A 22,185-nucleotide genomic window follows, 5' to 3' on the forward strand; every position below is an offset into this window, starting at 1 on the left:
AAAACTTTCATATTTAATTATATACATATTAGAGATGCACCGATGTATCGGGACAAAGGCTAAAAACATCCGATGATCAGGGCCGATTATATCCTGTCAATCAAAAGAGGGCGGGAAAACACATCGATTTCGTGCTGTGTGTAAAGATGTCTCTTGTATGGAATGATGACAAAACTGCAGTTTGTAATGTCTGTAAGCTCTGCACTGATTTTACACCGGAAGTCAATTTTCGCGCACGCTGAATTAAAGGGCCAGAACACCGTTGAAAGATTTAAGTTGAAGATGAATTGACAAAAAAAGTACATATTGCACATAAAAATATATTTGTAGAGTAGTGTCACAATTTCCCCTTTAAACAGCGTGCTATGGAGCATGTGAGCGCGCGTGCTTTTCCCTTGTTGACAATCGTGACATTTCGACACGTGCATTTGTTTGTTTCTGTTATGTCTCCTCCCCGTTCTGTCATTGGTTGTTGTTTCACGTGTGTCTGAATTGCCCTCAGCCGTCAGCCATTACGACGCTGATTATGTTTGTATATATACCGCGCGCCTCCCAGCACACAGCGCTGTGTCTTTATCTTCAATAAAACTGTTCAAACTGCGATTGCATCCGTCCTCATTTTCCTTACGTCACGACATGTGACAAGTAGTAGATTTCATATCCACTTAATGTTAATATACAAAAAAGTTAATACGATATATTCCCAGTTTGATAAACAATGATGACGTAGAAATGCTTTTATTTGTGGCGAGTGAATGTGAGACTAACAGGAGGTTTTTTTTTAGAATTCAGTCATGTGATAGCATTCAATAATTTAAGAAATCTTACTTTAATCTTTAGAATTCAGTTCATGTGTTAATGTGAATTAGAGTAATGTTTTCTGTCTATGAGACCAGTTACTGTGAAACAACTTAGAATAACGTTTATTCTAACGTTAACGTTTATTAACAAGAATAAAGTTTTTATTTGCATTTCTTTCAGAATTCTTTTAAATTAATCATTATTAATTTAAAAGAAGGTATAAAAGGCAGAACTATCAGTATCGGTTATCTGTATCTGCCGATATCACTCTGAATAATCGGTTATCAGTATCGGCTGAGAAATTTAGTATCGGTGCATCTCTCATATATTTTATATATATATATATATATATATATATATATATATATATATATATATATATATATATATATATATATATATAATTATGATTATAAATAATTATTTCAAGATACTGAGTCATAACGTTAATACTTTCTAACAGTAACAGTAGAACAGTTATATTCAGCTTTACTTACATTGCTTTTCTAGAGGCTGCAATCACAGGGATCAGCTTCAGAAGAACAGCTTCTGGTATCTTATCTGTACTGTAATATTTACTCAGGTCAAACTCTTCCAGCTCCTGTGCTGATGTCAGTAACACAAACACCAGAGCAGACCACTGTGAAGAAGAGAGTTCACTTTGTTTTCCAGATTTCAGGTAGTGTTGGATTTCCTCCACTAGAGAATTATCACCCAGTTCATTCAGACAGTGGAACAGATTGATGGATTTCTCTGTAGGAAGATCTTCACTGATCTTCTTCTTAATGTACTGATCTGTTTCCTCTATGCTCTGGGAGCTACTTCCTGTCTGTGTTACTAAGGCCTGTAGGAGATTCTGATTGGACTTCAGTGAGAGACCCAGAAGAAAGCGAAGGAAAAGATCTAGATGTCCAGTCTGACTTTCTAAAGTCTGATCTATAGCACTCTTGTGTACATCTGAGATTGTATTGTTTCTCATTCCCCTTTCAAAGAACTGATACTGACTAAGAGCATTTCTCTTTTCCATCATAAAGGTCAGGTGCACATACAGAGCTGCGAGGTGCTCCTGAATGCTCAGATGAACAAAGCTGTACACTTTACTCTGGTGAAGCCCAAACTCCTCTCTGAAGATCTGCGTACACACACCTGAGTACACTGCTGCTCCTCTCACATCAATGCCACACTCTCTCAGGTCTTCCTCATAGAAGATCAGGTTTCCTTTCATCAGCTGCTGAAAAGACAGTTGTCCCAGTTTAAGAAGCATTTCTTCATCACTCTCCTGTTTCTTTGAGTACTTTTCTCTTATGATGTTTGTCTGAATGATGAGGAAGTGTGTGTACATTTGAGTCAGAGTTTTGGGCATCTCTCCACTCTCTGCATCACCCAACATTCTCTCTAAAACAGTGGCCGAAATGCAGCAGAAGACTGGGATGTGGCACATGATGTAGAGACTTCTTAATGACTTCAGGTGTGTGATGATGTTATTGGCCAGGCTCTGATCACTGATTCTCTTCCTGAAGTACTCCTCCTTCTGTGGGTCATTGAACCCTCGTACCTCTGTGACTCGATGGACACTCTCAGAGGGGATTTGATCAGCTGCTGCTGGTCGAGAGGTGATCCAGATGAGAGCAGAGGGAAGCAGATTCCCTTTGATCAGGTTTATCAGCAGCACATGCACTGATGCTGATTCAGTAACATCACACACTCTCACTGTGTTCTGGAAATCTAGAGGAAAACGACACTCGTCCAATCCGTCAAAAATGAACAGAACCTTTTCTAACCTGGACATTTCTGTTTCTTTTGTTTCCTTAAAACAGACATGAAGGAGCTCCATCAGACTCAGTTTCTGGTCCTTCATCAAATTTAGCTCTCTGAAAGGAAGTGGAAATATGAGGTGGATGTCCTGATTTGCTTTCCCTTCAGCCCAGTCCAGAATGAACTTCTGCACAGAGACTGTTTTTCCGATGCCAGCGACTCCCTTTGTCAGCACAGTTCTGATGGGTTCATCTTGTTCAGATAAGGGCTTCAAGATGTCATTGCATTTGATTGGTGTGTCCTCTGTTGTTGTTCTCCTGGATGTTGCCTCGATTTGTCTCACCTCATGTTCATTATTGACTTCTCCACTGTCTCCCTCTGTGATGTAGAGCTCTGTGTAGATCTCATTCAGGAGTGTTTGGTTTCCCAGGTTTATGATCACTCCATTCAAACACTGAAACTTCTTCATCAGATTTAATTTGAACTTTTTCTGGAATTCATTCACAGCAGCAGATTCTGGGTCGTGTCTGTGAGAGGGTGAAGTAGGAACATGTGGTGAGGCATGGGGTTCCATTATTAGACTTTAAGATCACATTTTTTCAGACTGGTTACCACAGATAGTTCTTTATGATGTTCTCAACATGTGTTTATTTTATTCTACTGTATGTTTTCTATAATCTAATCACTTTGTAGTTAATAACAGCAGAGAGGGTTATAATACCAGTGTCAGTGTCACAGTCATGTTGTTGGTTTGTTCTTACCCTGTATCTGTGATGATCTTTCCTATCCTGTCTCCTGCCTTTTGTGGAACACTGTTAACAAAAATTGTAGTTTCTAATTTTCCTTACTTAAACACTATAGTTTAAACATTAGCCTTAATTTTATACAGTGCTACATACAACATGACAATAACGAACATTGTGGAACTGGAGATATTAATTTGGCCCTGTTTTAGTTCCAGTTATTCTATGTTTTATTTCCTGTATGGCCATTAGGGATGTGAATGAACAGGTAGTGTGTTTTAAAGAGATGCCAGTACAGATACAGTTATCAATAAATCTTTTTAAATAAATTGGATAAATAAGTTGGATAAATTCATACATTTAAAATCTATATCCTGAATTTATATATTTCTGTAAAGCTGCTTTGGGACAATGTCCATTGTTAAAAGTGCTATACAAATAAAACTGTATTGAATTTAATTGAATTGTCAGAAGGGTTCAAAGGTATAAAACCCCAAACTAGCCAAGATAATCCTACAGCCTGGATTTTACACCACTCCAACGCATATAGGGCAGTTCATGTTAGCCAGTCCACCCACCGGCATGTGTCTGGAAGGTGACAGGAAATTGAAGAACTCAGAAAAAACTTACACAGACAAGGGGGGAACATGTGAAACTCCACACTGACAGCCACTGCAGACCCTGGAGCTGTGAGGCATTCAATACACATTTCTGTCAATCTGTAGATACTTTCAATAGCTTTCTGTATAGCTTCCAAATTTTTCATACAATGCCATTTTCTGTCTCTGTATTAAGCTTCGGAATAAAGTATTAAGTCTATGCTATAATGCAAGGGACAAGATTTATGATAAAAAGTCATTGCTTGTGTCCATATATTAGATCTTGTTTCTTTTTATTTCAGCAAAAATCATTATAAAGACATCACTCTGGATATTCCACCAACCAATGGTGATCTCTGGAGTTTAATACACAACAACATACCCTTAATTTGTCCTTGCTATTAATTTTAAAAATCAGTGTTCAATATTTACATCATTTCTATATTAGGTGAAAGTATTGTATCATCACTACAACCAATATAATATAACAAATATCAAAACTGCTATTAATGACTGTGCAGCACAGCCTTTATAGGGACATTCAAGACAAAATCTCAAATTTAACCACTGACTGTTTTAAACATCCATATTCGTGTCTTACAGTGATGACGCAGCAGGCACTTTAGTGAGATTTCCTGAATGAATGCTGGTGTAAGTCTAGAAGGTTCTTATGGCTTAGTATCCTGTCAGTGGCTAAATCATGCTAAGCGGTGGACTAGCCTGAAATGATTGGACATACAGTGCATCCGGAAAGTGTTCACAGCACAACACTTGTTACTTATGTTACAGCCGTATACCAAAATGGATTCAATTAATTAGTTTCCTCAAAATTCTACAAACAATACCCCATAATGACAATGTGAAAGAAGTTTGTTTGAAATCTTTGCAAATTTATTAAAAAAAAAAAAAACAAAAAAAAAAAACACATGTACATAAGTATTCACAGCCTTTTCCATAACACTCAAAACTGAGCTCAAGTGCATCCTGTTTCCACTGATCATCCTTGAGATGTTTCTACAATTTGATTGGAGTCCACCTGTGGTAAATTCAGTTGATTGGACATGATTTGGAAAGGCACACACCTGTTATATAAGGTCCCACATTTAACAAGGCATGTCAGAACACAAACCAAGCCATGAAGACCAAGGAATTGTCTGTAGACCTCCGAGACAGGATTGTATCGAGGAACAGATCTGGGGAAGGGTACAGAAACATTTCTGCAGCATTGAAGGTCCCAATGAGCACAGTGGCCTCCATCATCCGTAAAAGGAAAAAGTTTGGAACCACCAGGACTCTTTCTAGAGCTGGCTGCCTGGCCAAACTGAGCGATCGGGAGAGAAGGGCCTTGGTCAGGCAGATGACAAAAACCAATCAGGCCTGTATGGTAGAGTGGCCAGACGGAAGCCACTCCTCAGTAAAAGGCACATGACAGCCCGCCTGGAGTTTGCCAAAAGGCACCTGAAGGACTCTCGCACCATGATGAAACAAAGACTGAACTCTTTGGCCTGAATGGCAAGTGTCATGTCTGGAGGAAACCAGGCACCTCTCATCACCTGGCCAATACCATCCCTACAGTGAAGCATGGTGGTGGCAGCATCATGCTGTGGGGATGTTTTTCAATGGCAGGAACTGGGAGACTAGTCAGGATCGAGGGAAAGATGAATGCAGCAATGTACAGAGACATTCTTGATGAAAACCTGCTCCAGAATGCTCTGGACCTCAGACTGGGGCGAAGGTTCATCTTCCCTCAGGACAACGACCCTAAGCACACAGCCAAGATAACAATGGAGTGGCTACAGGACAACTCCGTGAATGTCCCTGAGTGGCCCAGCGAGAGCCCAGACTTGATCCCGATTGAACATCTCTGGAGAGATCTGAAAATGGCTGTGCACCGACGCTCCCCATCCAACCTGATGGAGCTTGAGAGGTCCTGCAAAGAAGAATGGGAAAAACTGCCCAAAAACAGGTGTGCCAAGCTTGTAGCATCATACTCAAAAAGACTTGAGGCTGTAATTGGTGCCAAAGGTGCTTCAACAAAGTATTGAGCAAAGGCTGTGAACACTCATGTACATGTGCTTTTTTTTGTTGTTTTTTATTTGTAATAAATTTGCAAAGATTTCAAACAAACTTCTTTCCCGTTGTCATTATGGGGTATTGTTTGTAGAATTTTGAGAAAAATAATTAATTTAATCCATTTTGGAGTAAGGCTATAACATAACATTTGGAAGTGAAGCGTTGTGAATACTTTCTGAATACACTGTACAGCAGCCCCAAAATGATTGGACACTTAAGCCACACTTACCATTGTATGAGTTTTACTTCATTACAAAACAACATGTCAAACAAAGTAGCATTTATTTTAAAGATACCACAAGCACACTTTTCAAGCAAAACAATTCCCCAAAAATAGATTTTGAATGAGTGAAAAAAACGTTTTTGGACACTTAGTGTCTTCATTAATAATTACAGTTATAGTCTTTGGTATTTATTTTGCCATCCTGTTTATCTAGTTAAATTTCCCTTAAACTGTGACTTTAGCAGTGACATTAACAGTGAGATGTTACCTGTGTAGAAGTGAGGAGTCTCCATCTTTAAACTCCAGAGGAACCTCCCTAGACTGATCACTCTTCATGGAGATACAGCTGGGTGCTGGTGATTCTGATCCCTTTCCCTGGAGTTTACTGCACAGCATTATAGACAGTCCTTTAGTGATTTATATACAATCTTTACAGTTTTACCTAACTTGTTAATTTAATGAGGACTTAATTTTACTTACAATGAACAGAATCTAACATTTTTCATGCTAAGTGGAGATTGTTAGATTTCCATTAATAGTAAATAAATAGTAAATAGTATTAATCCCTTACACCCCAAATCGCAGACTGTGCTCCTCACAGTGTAATCTGTTAATTGTTCCACAAACACACCTAAAATCTATGGGTGACAGGGCTTTTTCTGTCTATGCTCCTTCACTTTGGAACTCTCTTCCTCCTGAACTCAGGGAAGCTCAGACTTTTGGCATTTTTAAAGCTGTACTCAAGGCACACTTTTTTAAACTTGCATTCGACTGCTGATGTCTTTTTAGATTGTTTTAGAATTATTTTTTATTATTAATGTTGTTTTTTTTCTTATTAACTTTTATTTGTTTTATTTTTCTGTGGACTGTGATTTTATGTACAGCGCTTTGAGAAGCTGCTTTAAAGGCGCTTTATAAAATAAAGTTTATTATTATTATTATTATTATTATTATTATAAATCCTTTGGTTAAATGATTCCTTTCATATGTACTCAATAAATAATTTAGATATGAATATTTAATGACTAAAATACAAAGTCACTGTAGGTTACCATGTTTTTGAGGGCGGGGACACATTATCTGTGTCCAAATCAGGAGTCTCCATCGTTGAATATTATTAAAGATTACACAAACACACAGCTGAGTCCTGAAGAGTCTGATCTCTTCTGCTGGAATGGATTACACTTCTAGAAAACACAAAAACAAATGTGCAGTTAAACTTTACAATAACTTTCACATCTTTGCCCTAAAGAAAAATGTTCCTCCTTTGAAAAAAAAATAAATCCTGTGTTTACAGTATTGCAACCAGTGGTCGGCCTACACACAGGGACCGACCCTCACATTCTCATGATCAAATCAGTCATTCATTTATTTTCAGCAAACATTTTATCCTGATCAGGGTCACAGTTAATCTGAAGTGAACACACACACACACACACACACACACACACACGTACTACACATTCAGTTGCAGAACTTTGTCTGTTTCCTAATTAAACATTCGCATTGGGGTCTGATCTCCTCCAAGTGTTAAACTCTAGAATCACCCTTAAATGTCAGAACACTACAGCAGTGGTTCTCAAGTTTTTCAGCTTGAGGCCCCACTTGTGTAAGGTGCATCCCCTAGAGCAGAGGTTCTCAACCTTTTGCAACTAAAGCCCCCCCACCCCCCAAGCCTTCATATTATGTGGCACACCCCCCATATTGGAGGAGACCAGGTATAATGATTACCTGTTCTATATAATAATCTCTCTCTCTCTCTGTATATATATATATATATATATATATATATATATATATATATATATATATATATATATATATATATATATATATATATATATCTGTTTTTGACTGATAGATCGATAGATAGATTTTTTTTGCTTTTGTATTTTTTATTCAACATCACTTTTATGAATTTTATAAAATTCTATAACGGACAGGTATGGAACATGAATGATCAAAAATGTTTCTGAACACTATAACTACTTTGAACAAGAGAACTAGGCTGTAATAACGTGGACTATTTTACATGTAAAACATTGCATTACATTCCTCTTGCATTCTATAAACATTCGCATAAGAATGATGTAAATATGGACGAAGGGTGTGTCTCGTTATCCATGAGGTTGTTAAATCCCCGGCTCTCAGCCCCTCACTGAACAGAGCAGACGCAGAGAGAGGTGTGTCTTTTTTTATTTATTTATTTAATTTTTTTTTTTTGCCAAAAAAGTCTCTAAAGGGGTCTGAAAAGTGGCTAAGTTGGCAACACTGGTCTGCAGTGACAGCTAGATAAAAGGCAGGCTAAACTCCGCCTCTCCCCAGTAAACTGAAAATACAGAAGGAGAGAGAACGTGGAGTTTTCCCATTTATGCACATTCAATTTGAAGAGCAATAAAATACACAGAGGACCCAAATGACGCAATGTCTGTGAATTTTAAAAAAAATTTCGCGCCCCCCTTCCGATCTTTCCATCACCCCCCGATTGAGAACCACTGCCGTAGAGCCAATTATTTGTTTTTAAATTATATTCTAGAATTTCTATGCGGCCCCCAGTTTGAGATCCACTGCATTACAGGAAACACACACACACAGAGCTGTGTATTTTGCATTCAGTTGCAGAACTATGTACATTGTACAGTACAGTACAGACACACACACACAAAAAAAGTGTCTGGAAAAGTATTTTTCAGATAATACAGTATACTTATTGTAGTCTGTGCAACTATGATGTTCTTACCAATGTTTGTACTTATTTAGTCATAATTATAGGAAATCTATACTCACGATAATCCAAAAGAAACGACTGATGACTGATGTTATAGCAATACATAAAATTAAACTGAAAAATAAATCTAAATGTAAACAAAATAAGGTTTTGGGATGGTTCTGGAGTCTGGAGCTGTGCATTAGTCCATACAACATTCCATCTTTACAGAGTGTCTCAAGCATCTCATTCAATAACACATGAGCTTCAATCAGTCCGATAAATGCCCTAATCTGGCCAACTGAATGAATTTTAAATCAAAATCATCTTGTGGACCAAAACTAAATGAAAATTTCAAGCAAGTAAGCAAGTCAGTCAGTCAGTTAGTAACAGAGATGAGTGTAATAAATCACGTTTTGCCCCGAAGATTTTTTCTTTAGCCGCGAATAATTCTCCACTTGGAGAAGCTTGTCACTAAATAACTGAAGGTCAGTAAAAGAAGACAGCAGTGATGTGATTTTATTTCTTCAGTGAACAGAGATGAGAGAGTTTACAGGAAAAAACGTCGGGGTTACGCATGTAACCCTGTTCCCTGAGAAGGGAACGAGACGTTGCATTTAGCATAACAGTATGGGAATGCCTTGCGCACGTGACCAGTACCTGAAGCTTGTGTAAAATCATGCCTCTACTTATAGGCCTGCCATGATCAGGTGACGTGGCAATTAAGCACGTCGCATGACATATATGGATCGTGCTAGAATTAACCAGTCGTCCAGGTAGTTTGGTACACAGATGCCCTGGAATCCCAACAGAGCCTGAGTGACATCCATGCACTTTGTGACGGTGCGAGGGGATAAAGCTAGCAATATTCCTATGTGGAAATATGCACCTTTTAGATCTATCACCACAAACCAGTTCTTGAACTGAATCTGTGGCACAATAAGTTTGAGCGTCAGCATCTGAACCTGTATGTCCGAAGAGTACGGTTCAGATGATGCAGATCTAAAATTGGCCACATACTCCCACTTTTTTGCGGAACAGGAAATAATGGCTGTAAACTTCCATCCCTTCGGGAACGAGGTACATGTTCTATGGCCCCATTGTCCAAAAGGGAACTTACTTCCTGCGCTAACGTTGGGCTCTGGTCTGTGCTGACTGCTGTGGTGAGCACACCTGTGAATGGGGGGGCGGGTTGAGCTATAAATTGGACTCGGTAACCCTTTCTACGGTAGACAGAACCCATGGAGACACATTTGGCAGTAGTTTGCACGCTGCCCGATGGTCTTTTAGTGACATTAACTATTCCACATTCTATTGGAGGGAAAGCATCAGATTTTCGTTGCCCTGTGACAGCTCGCTGACCAGAGAACACTGAAAACTTGGGGACCGCCTTGGCTAGGGGAGACCCTACAGTAGCACTGGGGGCTAACAACCTCATGTCCCCAGATACATCCCTCCACGGCCCCTCAGGACCACTCTTCTTTGCCTGCTTGGCCTTTATGACCATTCTCAGATCAGGCCTAGTAGCAGACCGCGACTGTGGCCGCCCGGTTCCCCTGGCTGTCTGCGGGGGTTGGCGGGCTGCCATACTTGCCTTCTGGGTCTCCCTCACACTAGTTCTGGCCCAGGCTCCACTCATGGACGCCCGGGTGAGCTCGAGACAACAGGGAAGGAACTGGCTTTTTTTTTTAATGCTGCCATATGTCGAGCTCACTCAGCAGGTCTGCTTGGTAGGCCTGCAACCCTGTCATTGTCTGCAGTGACCCACAAGCAAGACTACTACTGCATAGGCTTGCCCACCAATGCCACGGTGGCCTTACATGGCTTGGATGCAAGCCGGCCCCCGTAATTACCTGCCGTCGGTGGAGAGAGGTAGCTCACAAGCACCTCCTCCACCTTGAGCATAGCTAAATAGCCATGCCATTCATTCCCACAATGGCCGAATAATCCAACATCGTGGGGTTATGAATATGGCTTATGCCTGGTTTTCCCCCAGAAGCCCGAGATTTTGTCATGCACTTCTGGAAGACAGGGGAGTTTCTGCAGTGTGAGGGATTTACTTCCACTGGGTAATCACTTCAAGCGGCTCTTTATATGCTGCTCTCAGTTTTTAACACATCCTTCTAACTCCTCGGAGTCAGAGAGGAATTATTACCTTTTGGCTTTCCATAGCGGAAGGAGGAGTCGCGACGCGAGCTCCAAAATCCAGCGGAGAGCCGAATCCGGAAGACAGAGCAAGAGATAGAGCAGCGCTCGTCTCTGGCTCCTCTTCCGGATCTATAAGAGATCCCCCGAACCTGAGATGGCTGGCTGCCTCGGCAGCGGCCTGCCCAGATCTGCGAGGCTCTGAAACCCGACTCGCTTCGGCTTCCGTTTTTTTTTTTCGAGAAGGGTGCGAGTCGAGCTGCTTAATGTAGGCGTTACCATGCACAGCCTCTCGAGGCTGCCATCGCATACTACACCGCTAACACTTCACCCAGAAAGTGTGCACTTTTCCCCGTGATGAAACGGGAGCAGGTGTAACACACTTCTTGAATTCTTTCTCGCTCATTACTTCCCTCTCTTTTCTTTTTTTACTAAAAAAGGGATAGAAAAGTTTAGATATTTTGAAAAAATATTGAGTAGAAATGAAGCGTTTTTTTCACACAAACAACAGACATGTAGTCTCGCTGAAGATAATAAGGCTGGCGGCGTGGTTCACAGGTGCCATATATATATATATATATATCATGCGACGCGCTTAATTGCCACGTCACCTGATCAAGGCAGGCCTATAAGTAGAGGCATGATTTTACACAAGCTTCAGATACCGGTCACGCGTGCAAGGCGTTCCCATACTGTTATGCTAAATGCACCGTCGAAGTTCCCTTCTCAGGGAACATGGAAACACTCGTTTCTTATTAGCTGACAGCTCTCAATTGTGCCAAACGCTAGCTCACACAGTCAGAAACCAGGAAACTGAAACATTAACATCCTCTGATGCTGAGCAGGAAAACACGGTGTGTAAATGTCTATATGAGTTCCAGTTTACATGAACATGATATGAGCAGCACATAAGGAAAGATAATGTACTTTGCATGGCACTGTAGCAGCTAATCCCAGACAATGATAGCTTAGTAGTGCCTCCCCTTGGCTAGCGACACCAAACTAGCCTAGATTGAAAAGTTTGATATTTTATCGGTCTGGTAGTCCTACAAACAGTGACAACAAATGAGGCAAGTTTTATGATAAATCACTGATAAATCATCGTCATACATTGATGTTCGCTGAAATTACTAAAAGAACTATGAGTTTCACTTTGTTGTGTATTTTTGTAGGTTTGATAGGGTTCGAAAGTAACGTGAAAGTAAAATAATTAGTAATTACAGAAAAAGAAAAAGGGCTGGTCTTTCTGGGTTTCTATTGCATTTGGCTTGGCCGTGCTCTTATCTTAAAACATGGCTGGATTTGCTGGTGAAAAATTATCTTTTGTAATGGCATATCAATAAACAAGTGATACACTTATTTAAGCACCAACACCATGCTTCACCATAAAATATGTCTAATAAATGAAGTCCAGCCTGCATGAGCTCATAGATTTTGAATTTGCATATATCTCATATCTGGCATCCTTCCGTCTTCGGGAGACGATGGTGTAGCATCCGTTTTGGGTGAATTTATTTGCACCTTCTCGAGTGGCTGTACAAGCCAACCCGTGAGTGGCAGTCCCGGTTGCAATTGCCGCAGACAAATTGAGTCGCACACTGTGGCTGAAATTGCCGCGCCTTCCTCCTGTCTCTCTTGTCAGCAAGGTGCTTAAACCTGTCCTTCTCCGCTTTCTGAGTGCCTTTCTAACGGCAAAACGTCAGGCTGTACGGTCTTCAGCGCTGGATTCCCACGAACTAGGGTTGATGTCGCAAAATCTCATGTCCTTCTTGCAGACATCTTTGAACCCTCAGCCAGCTCACCATACAGAAGATCTTTGGGAATGCGACCTGGATCCATTCTTCTAACGTGGCCAAGCCAACGGAGACGCTTCGCACAGAGCATTGCAAACATGCTGCTCGTGTTGGCGCGTTCCAGAACTTCTGTATCGGGTAGCCTGTCCTGCCACTGTACATGGAGGATGCGTCGCAGGCACCTCAGGTGAAAGCTGTTGAGCTTCCTCTCATGCCTAGCGTAGGTTGTCCAAGTCTCACTACCGTAGAGGAGTGTGCTTAAAATGCAGGCCTGATAGACACACAGCTTGGTTTTCACAGTAAGGTTGGAGTTTTGCCACACCCTGTGATTTAGTCTGGCTATGACTCCTGCAGCCTTGGCAATCCTACGATTTAGCTCTGCATCAGTGGAGAGTGTAAAGGATATAGTCGACCCGAGGTAGGTGAAACTCTCCACAACCTCCAGGTTGCATCCATGGGAGGATGGTCTGTGCCCTGAGCCATGACGTTGGTCTTCTTGAGGCTAATGGTCAGCCCAAACTCCTTGCAGTGTGGGAGAGGCGACTGACAAGCTTCTGCAAACCTTCCTCCGTATGTGAGATCAGAGCTCCGTCTTTGGCGAAAAACATCTCACGTAGGAGTAACTCAATGACTTTGGTCTTGGCACGAAGGTGGGAGATGTTGAAGAGCTTGCCGTCAGACCTGGTGTGTATGTAGACTCCCACACTGCAGTCTCTGAAGGCATATTGGAGGAGCATGGAGAAGAAGATACCAAAAAGTGTGGGCGCAAGGACACAACCTTGTTTCACTCCGCTGCTAACTGGAAAAGCGTCAGACATTGCACCATTGAAGCAGACTGTGCTGTGCATGTCCTCATGGAATGGGTGATGACTGCCAGAAGTTGTGGTGGACATCCGATCTTCTTCAGTAGCTTGAAAAGTCTGCTCTGGCTAACCAGGTCAAATGCCTTGGTCAAATCAATGAAGTCGATAAAGAGGGGCATCTGCTGCTCTTGACATTTCTCCTGAAGCTGGCGTAGTGAGAATATCATGTCTACGGTTGACTGGCCAGCTCGGAAGCCACACTGAGACTCTGGGTAGACTCAAGAGGATAGGATCTGCAGACATGTCAGGACAACCCTGGCAAACACCGTTCCAACGACGCTCAGTAGGGAGATGCCCCGATAGCTGTTGCAATTGCTGGGGTCCCCTTTGTTTTTATTTACCGTGACGATGTTTGCATCTCGCATGTCATGCGTGATATATCCCTGTTCCCAACACAACGTCCAGATCAGTCTTTGTAACAACGTTCTGGGTTGCGTACAACTTGAGGTAATGCTCAACCCAGTGCTGCAGTTGCTTCCCCTGATCCCTGATGACTTCTCCTGTCTTGGACTTGAGTGGGGCAGTCTTGACGATGGAGGGTCCAGTCGCCTTCTTGATGCCTTCGTACATCGCTCTTGCATCCCCGGTATCGGCAGCTGCCTGTATACTGCTGCAGAGATTCAGCCTGTAGATGTTTGCACAGTGGCGGACAGTCTGCTGGGCATTTTTTCTAGCAACCCTGAGGGCTTCCAGTGTGCTGGGGTTAGGCGCAGTCTTGTATGCGAGAAGATCTTTCCTCTTTGCATCAGTTACAGGCTTTCTATGGGTACGAAGCCCATCTTTCCAGTGGGCTTCGTACCAGTCGGCACTTTTCTGCTCCTTCTTACGGTAAGCATTGATAGCTGAGTTATACACAGCTTCACGGATGTGTGTCCATTTGGAGTCAATAGTACCATCAAGTGACTTCTCAGCGAGGGCTTCCTGCAGCTTACTGACATACCACTCAGATTTTTCTGGATTGTTTATACAGCAGGTGTTGATGCAAGGGTGACCTTTTTTTCTTGGAATGTTGCAGTTTCTTTGGCGATACATGCACCTGGCTAGCCACCAGGGAGTGATTGGTGTTGCAATCTGCACTGTGATAGCTGCGGGTGAGAAGAATGCTTGCAAGGTCTGCATGCCTGGTGATGACTAAATCTAACTGGTACCAATGGCGGGAGCGTGGGTGCCTCCAAGACACCTTGTGAATCTCCTTACACTTGAAGAAGGTGTTTGTGATGCAGAGGCCGTGGAAGCAACACAATTCTATCAGTCGCTGACCATTCTCGTTGATCTTTCCACATTTGTGAGAACCAAGGCAGGTGGGCCAGGCCTCATGATCAACTCCCACCCTAGCATTAAAGTCCTCAAGCAGACAAAGGCTTTCAGCACTGGGTATCCTGGAAATCACTACATGTAAGGCCTCGTAGAACTGGTCCTTTTCATCTGGAGTTGAGCATAGTGTCGGGGCGTACGTGCTAATGATGTTGGCTGGGCCCGAGTCTATAGACAAACGGAGGGAGAGGATTCTTTCTGTGCCTGATGACGGTGGCTGAGTGATGGGGACAAGCGAGTTCTTCACAGTAAAGCCAACACCATGCTGACATGATTCGTGCACGGGTTTCCCTTGCCAAAAGAACTTGTAACTAGCTTCTCTTATAGTGCCGCTGTCAGCCAGTCGAGTTTCCTGAAGGCAGGCCACATTGACGTTGAGTCTTGAGAGTTCCTTGTCAATGACGGCAGTTGGCATGTGTCGTCGATATGCTGTAGATCAGCAGTGAGACCAGGACACATGGTCCTGACATTCCAGCTTGTGAAGCGAAGAGCTGGAGTCTTCTTGTTTTTTCCTTGCTTGCCTGGTGCAGAATTTACGGCCTACTTGTCGATATGATTCTCTAAGCTCCACGCACCCAAGTGAAGCAGACAAGCCATGGTGGGACAGCACCTTATTGGCTGGGGGCTGTCCAGCTTAAGGTGGGCGGTAGCTGTACAGTGATATACAATGATCTCTTCCACCGACAGTAGCGGCCCCTAGCGCCCGTTTCCTTCACCAATCGGATGAGCTTAAAACCTTTAACCGCCGCTTCCCGTGTTGTGTCGGCCCCTTGCGGTGGCGCTGGAGTGTCCTCTCCATTGGAGCTACAAAAGCCTGGGCAGGGTGATATGGAGGATCAGCTGTTGCCCATGCAGCAGACCCCCCCTCTCTATGCAGCTGGTGGACCCAAGGGAACGACGAAAGCCGATACAGCTTGGCACCAACAACGTCGCAGGAGTTGCCAGGACAAGACTACATTTGGCCTTGAACCGGCTTCGGGACTCCGGCTCCTGATTTGACCTCGAGGTTTACTCCTGAAGCCTTTTCCATGTCTAGGATGGATGTAGCCGCAAGGCGTCGGAGGTTTGAAGTTTTCCTTCTTCTGTGAGCAACTGGTTTTAAGGTGCCAGTGACCCGCCTTCGCCCCTTCTCCTGTTTGTAAAAGCAGGTCCGCCGGGCTTAGAAGCTAAGCCACTCGAGCAGGCCAGGAGTTGGACTTGGTTGTCAGAGACTATATGAGACACACGCCATGGGAGCATTTTATGATGGGAGCATTTTATGATGGGAGCTCAACCCCAGCACCACCCCCGGCTATGACAACCCTTGGACCATATAACAAATTCAGGTTCAGGTTCTGCTGATTCCAGGTTCTGCTGATTTCACTCCATACAACAACTATAGACAAGGGCTCTGCAACCTTTTTGATATGATGTGCCATTTAATTTTTTTCTTGGCAATCACTGTGCCATATCAACAGTAACTCATAATATTACATTTCATTATATGACAGTAACTTTAGACTCTTCACATACATAAGGATAACAGCAAAAAGATATTTGAATATATTTTTTTATTTTTGAGGACACAGAGCAGCAAAAAAAGAATTGAACATTAAATTATTATTAACCCTCCTATTATGTTATGGGTCAATTTGACCCATTTACACATTTGAGATGAAATATTGGTTAATCTCTCTTTGTCTCTTTGAAATTTTTTGACTTTCCTCATTTAGGGAACTTATATGCAAATATTTCTTCTTATGACTTGTCTTGGACAAGGGTTCACGGTGGCTTAGTGGTTGGCACATTCGCCTCACGCTGCCAGGGTCGGGGTTCGATTCCCGCGGCTCTGTGTGTGCAGAGTTTGCATGTTCTCCCCGTGCTGCGGGTTTCCTGCGGGTACTCTGGTTTCTCCCCCAGTGTGTGTCTCCCAAAGACATGTGTGGTAGGCTGATTGGTGCGTCTAAAGTGTCCGTGGTGTATGAATGTGTGTGTGATTGTGTGCCCTGTGATGGACTGGCACCTTGTCTAGGGTGTACCCTGCCTTGTGCCCAATGCTCCCTGGGATAGGCTCCAGGTTCCCCTGCGACCCTGAAAAAGATTAAGTGGTTGAAGATGGGTGGATGGATGTTTTAAGCTGTTCTTTGCTGTTTTTGTGTGTATTTAATCTGTGGAAGTCATTTTGACCAATAAGATAATGGATGTAACTTTTTTCCAACATAACAGTAGGGTTAAATCAGTGATCAAATGTTACTTTCCAAAACTGTTTTGAAGACAGCATTGGCATTTATGTGAGTTTACCAATTAAACTATGTTAAAATAAAAGTCTCTAATAGATTGAAACTGTTGCATACATGCATACAATATATATATATATATATATATATATATATATATATATATATATATATATATATATATATATATATTTCCATTCCTGAGAACAAAAAGCAGAGCAGCAAGTGTATGGAACACAAATATCATTGGATTAATGATCTAATGCTGCTTTTCACATGTGTTAAAGAAAAAATAAATAAATAAATAAATTATATATATATATATATATATATATATATATATATATATATATATATATATATATATATATATATATAAGTTTATATTAGTTTATATTATACATAAGTATTTATGAATTAAACTACAGTCCTAAATTAAAAATATATATTCTGGTGTGTGTGTGTGTGTGTGTGTGTGTGTGTGTGTGTATGTCTATATTGGGTTCTTTTCAGTCTCATATAATTGGACAAACAGTTGTGTGAAGTTTTAGTCTGAAGTTTATATTTGTAACACTTAGTTTGCAGATTTTATTTTAAATAACAAACAAAAAAATGGTACTCAAATTTCACAGCCTTCTTTGCTCATATTTACCAAGGGTGCCAATATTAGTGTAGGGTACTGTATATTATACCTGTCGGTGAGAAATTTTGAGAACCCATGCTTTAACAGGAAAAATGGCAATCTCATCACACACAACACTGAGTGGAATTGTTGCAGTCCAACCGAGAAGTGGACATCCACAAACATCCACTGACAACGCTGGTGTACAGGGACTTTTGGTACACCCTGTATATTCCCCAAACATTCTGAATGTTTAATTCATTAGAAATTGAAAGAGGGAGTTGACAGGTCTATATAGTACATACCCGATAAAAACCAGTTTTACAGGTAAGGTTGTACCTGTACCTCACACGCAACAGATTTCCTACAGCTATATTTTACATGAGTTTTCTTTACAATGCATTCCTCTTATATAAAGTTGTTTAAAATAAAGAAATCACTCACCCTTAGTAAACAGTCCTTGTGGGACATTAATATCACCGTTTCTGCCTGGTGTTAAAGTTTTTTAAAACCTTTTCTCAGAGCTCCACAAAACTCACTCACTCTCGGAAGGATTCATTACTGTGTCGTTTGGTAATGAGTCGACTCTTTGAGTCAACTCTTCCGGTGAACGTTGGGAGCTGACTTGCAAATCTAAAATGTCGTGATCTATCCTTTTGCTGAAATTAACCAGTATTGTGATTTTCTAATTCACTTGGTCACACAGAATGCAACATTTAAAAAATATGACAAATGCATATGAAAATATGTTTAAGAAACTGTATAAATGCTCAATATGAAAAAAAAAATTACTTTAGTTTTCCAGATTTTTTTTTAAAATAATGGCCATGTGAACCTTTATATACTACAGCAATTTTACTGTGAAATACTGGCAGCTGCAAAACCTGTAAAAGTATGTGTGGTAAAATAACCAAATATTGACATTTTGAAATTGAAAATTTGTTTTTTAGAAGTTGATGAGGACCACCCAATTAGTATTTAGGAGCTTATAAATAAAAACCTAGAGTTGAAGAAGGGTGTACTTTCTTTTTTCCATGAACATACAATCATGTTTGCACATCGCCTGAAAAATTACCCTGTTCAATTATGAAGCCCAAGTCATCACTCATGAATGATTTTAAAAGTAAATACCCCTTTTGCTACAGACAATTACAGGATCCATGTTTAACATTGCAGGGGAAAAAAACAACACAGTTTATCTAGTGTTTTGAAACCTGTGGTGATATAAGATTCTGAAGCATTTGTCAAAAATTGGTTAGTCATAAATATGGTTAGATGTTAATGAACTTAAACCAGACATTTTACACAAAAATCTAATTTAACACCTGAAAAAAGGCCTGATTTACTAAGAGTCAACAATTTTGAGCTATAAAATCTACATATTTTACTGATCATACATTCTCATAAATAAAGGTTTTAATTATTCCCTACAAGTCAACAGTTCAATAATTTAACAATAAAAATTACACTTGTATTTAAAATGTGTTAAATAGTTTAATTTGACATGAATACACACATTTTCGGATGGTTAATGATGTCACAACCTGTCAGCATTTACTTGCAATCTAAATGTTAAATGCCATTTTTCACTGATTTCACACAGATTTCACACACATCCCATCTGCTTTCCTCTGTCTAAAAATGTCACTTCTCTGGGTCATAACTGAGGAGGATTTTGAAGTAGTTGATATTAAAACACTTAAATGATTTGCTTGGTGATTTGAGAAACAACAACCTGAATTTATGTTTCACAATATATTTCTTTGGCTAATGTAGGATAGTACTTGAATTTTAATAGCATTAAATTAAGCTAACTGATACAGATTGAATAATAGCATAATGTTACATGGTTATTTTAATGTTATCTAGCTAGCTAACTATGTAGCTGCCTGGAGTTTCTATTTGAACTGACACAAGTTGGTTAACAGTTAAGCCAAAGCAACTTCACAGCATACAATGGTGAGTTTATCTAACATGCAGGAACCTGTTCTACTTGAAATGTGGCAGCGTTCGTGGCTACTCTACCCACCTCTGGCCATGTGCCAATTACATTAACAGAACTGTTTCCTCATGTCTCTTTGACATACCAAAATTTCCTAAAGATTTACAGTAAAGGTTGACCCGCATAAAATTGTGTAAGTTGTACAAGATATCAAGGCACAATACAAACTGTAATGTACTGTATATATGATTTATGAGTCAAAAAGTGAGCAGCATAATACCACAGTACACAAAATTAAAATCTGGCTCTTTTTTTTTTTTTTTAGACCTATTACAAACAACATACTCAATGTGACATTGTCATAGACTACAGTAGGCTTGTATGGTACACCAGTACTACAGTAGTATCACAATACTAGAGCTGCAAAATACCGCTGATGCCACTTTATTTTTTTAAACAGTAGTATCATCAATACAGCAGTTAATACTATTTTTGCTAAAATGACACATCTCACTGCTTTTTCAGAATACACAAAGGTTACATTTCTGTAAATTTAGTTCATTTTGTAGATTTGTATTATGAATTAACACATTATGGCATTGTGATCCGTCAGCCGGTATAGTATTGTAAGATATGTTTATTGTATTGTCGCAACCCTAGTCTACTATTTGTACTTTTGCTTGATAGCAAGTATGTATTAAGTATGTTTTTTACTCTGGGACCAATTTAAATCTTTTTATATTATTTATGTATTTGTTTTCATTATATAATCTTACACAATTGTTCTGTCTTATATTTTGGTCATGATGCTTCTCGAGCTTTATTAATTGCAGAGCTGTTGCTTTTATTTGAATTAATATTTTTATGCATTTACAATGTAGATTAATGGCCACAGTACACTAACACAAAGTGTCTTTTCTCCTATATTATATGGAAATAAATGGCACTGCTGTAGTATAAGGGGTCAGTGAAGAATAAGTACAAATATGCAAGAATGTATTAATTAAACATATTCTATATATTCATATATTCACTATATATAATACATATTATATATGACATTATATATGTCAATGATAATGTGATTCAAAACAAAACTTTAAAAAAAAATTTATTACATTTCCTATGCATAAATATGCAGCATGATGCATGATGTTTGTTTGTTTTTTACTTGTCTCTTTAGCATTTATGACTATATATCAGTGCACTTACCATAAACAATGAGCTTGTGTGAAAGTTGTTTGAAAGAGTAGTCCAGCTTTAGTTTTGCCACTGGATTTGCCATGGTGTTTATCACAGAGGTAGAGTCCTGAACTCCTGTACAGGAGCCTGTTTGCTTCAAGTAAGGTACACTTTAATTGATGTAGCAAGAGACCATGGTGACTAACCTTTATTCTGCAGCTGGTTGTTCAACCACAGAGAAAAAATCCTGAACTTGTACAGCAAGTTACATCTCTCAAAACAGGCCAACCTAATGATTGAGGTAGCAGGAGAAGTAAGAAAATATAAAAACTGTTCCGCATAGTTGAGCAACATGACTTGTGAAATATTCAAGTTACTAACCTTTAAAAAAAATTCCCATACCCAATTAATGACTTAGCAACCGAGATAGGTAGAGTAGCCAAAACTTTTACTCAAGTACTCAAATGAATAAATGAATAAATAAAAGTACAAGCAAAAGTACTTATTAAAATAATTACTAAAGTAACAGTAAAAGTAATGACATTAATATTTACTTCAGTAAGAGTAATAAAGTATCCAATGAGAAGACTACTCAAGTAGCAAGTTACTAGTTACTAGTTACTCTTAATCTTTAATCTCAGACTACATGGAGAACTGTAAGTGTTCCGTTTATATGATTTAAAAACCTGGGCTCAAGATGAAGCAGCATATCCCAGTACTGTGATGGGTACAATACTACAGAACCTGTCATAGACTGGTGCAAGGATGAAGTCATTTTGTAGTAGAACCCGGAAGTTTGCATCACACTGGTTCCCTCAATAAAAACCCAAAAAAGTTTACAATACTAATATACTAATATTAACATTCTAATACTAACCAAGTTACGTTTAGCATAACATTATGGGAGCGCCCCTCGCGCGTGACCGGCATCTGAAGCTTGTGTAAAATCATGCCTGTTCATAGGCCTGCCATGATCAGGTGTCGTGGCAATTAAGCGCATCGCGTGATATATATATATATATGGTACCTGTGAACTGTGCCATCAGCCTTATTATATTCAGTGAGACTGTATGTCGGTTATTTGTGTAAAGAAACAAAAGACACTTCATTTCTATCTTTTCTCAAAATCTCAGAACTTTTCTATCCCTTTAAAAAAGAGAAGAAAAAAAAGCAATGAGTGAGAGAATTCAGGAAGTGTGTTACATGC

At 40.1% G+C, this 22,185-nt stretch overlaps 1 protein-coding gene across 3 annotated transcripts in view; it reads right to left on the bottom strand.

The window, feature by feature from the left end:
* Nucleotides 1-21,374, bottom strand: part of LOC128623037 (NLR family CARD domain-containing protein 3-like) — a 30,823-nt gene extending 9,449 nt beyond the window's left edge. The window contains exons 1-7 of one of the 3 annotated variants that reach the window (XM_053649891.1): nt 18,299-18,405; nt 17,019-17,086; nt 7,247-7,381; nt 6,463-6,579; nt 3,930-3,986; nt 3,318-3,368; nt 1,299-3,083 (exon numbers count right to left, since the gene is read on the bottom strand). In XM_053649891.1, the coding sequence (XP_053505866.1) occupies nt 1,299-3,083; nt 3,318-3,368; nt 3,930-3,986; nt 6,463-6,579; nt 7,247-7,299 (2,063 nt within the window). In that variant the 5' untranslated portion in view covers nt 7,300-7,381; nt 17,019-17,086; nt 18,299-18,405. Of the gene's footprint in view, nt 1-1,298; nt 3,084-3,317; nt 3,369-3,929; nt 3,987-6,462; nt 6,580-7,246; nt 7,382-17,018; nt 17,087-18,298; nt 18,406-21,008 lie in introns of those variants that run through there. The other 2 variants (XM_053649892.1, XM_053649890.1) reach the window with 2 other exon arrangements.
* Between the last annotated feature and the right edge of the window lie 811 nt (nt 21,375-22,185).

This window comes from Ictalurus furcatus, chromosome 19 (assembly GCF_023375685.1).
Source record: "Ictalurus furcatus strain D&B chromosome 19, Billie_1.0, whole genome shotgun sequence".
Classification (NCBI taxonomy): Eukaryota; Metazoa; Chordata; class Actinopteri; order Siluriformes; family Ictaluridae; genus Ictalurus; species Ictalurus furcatus.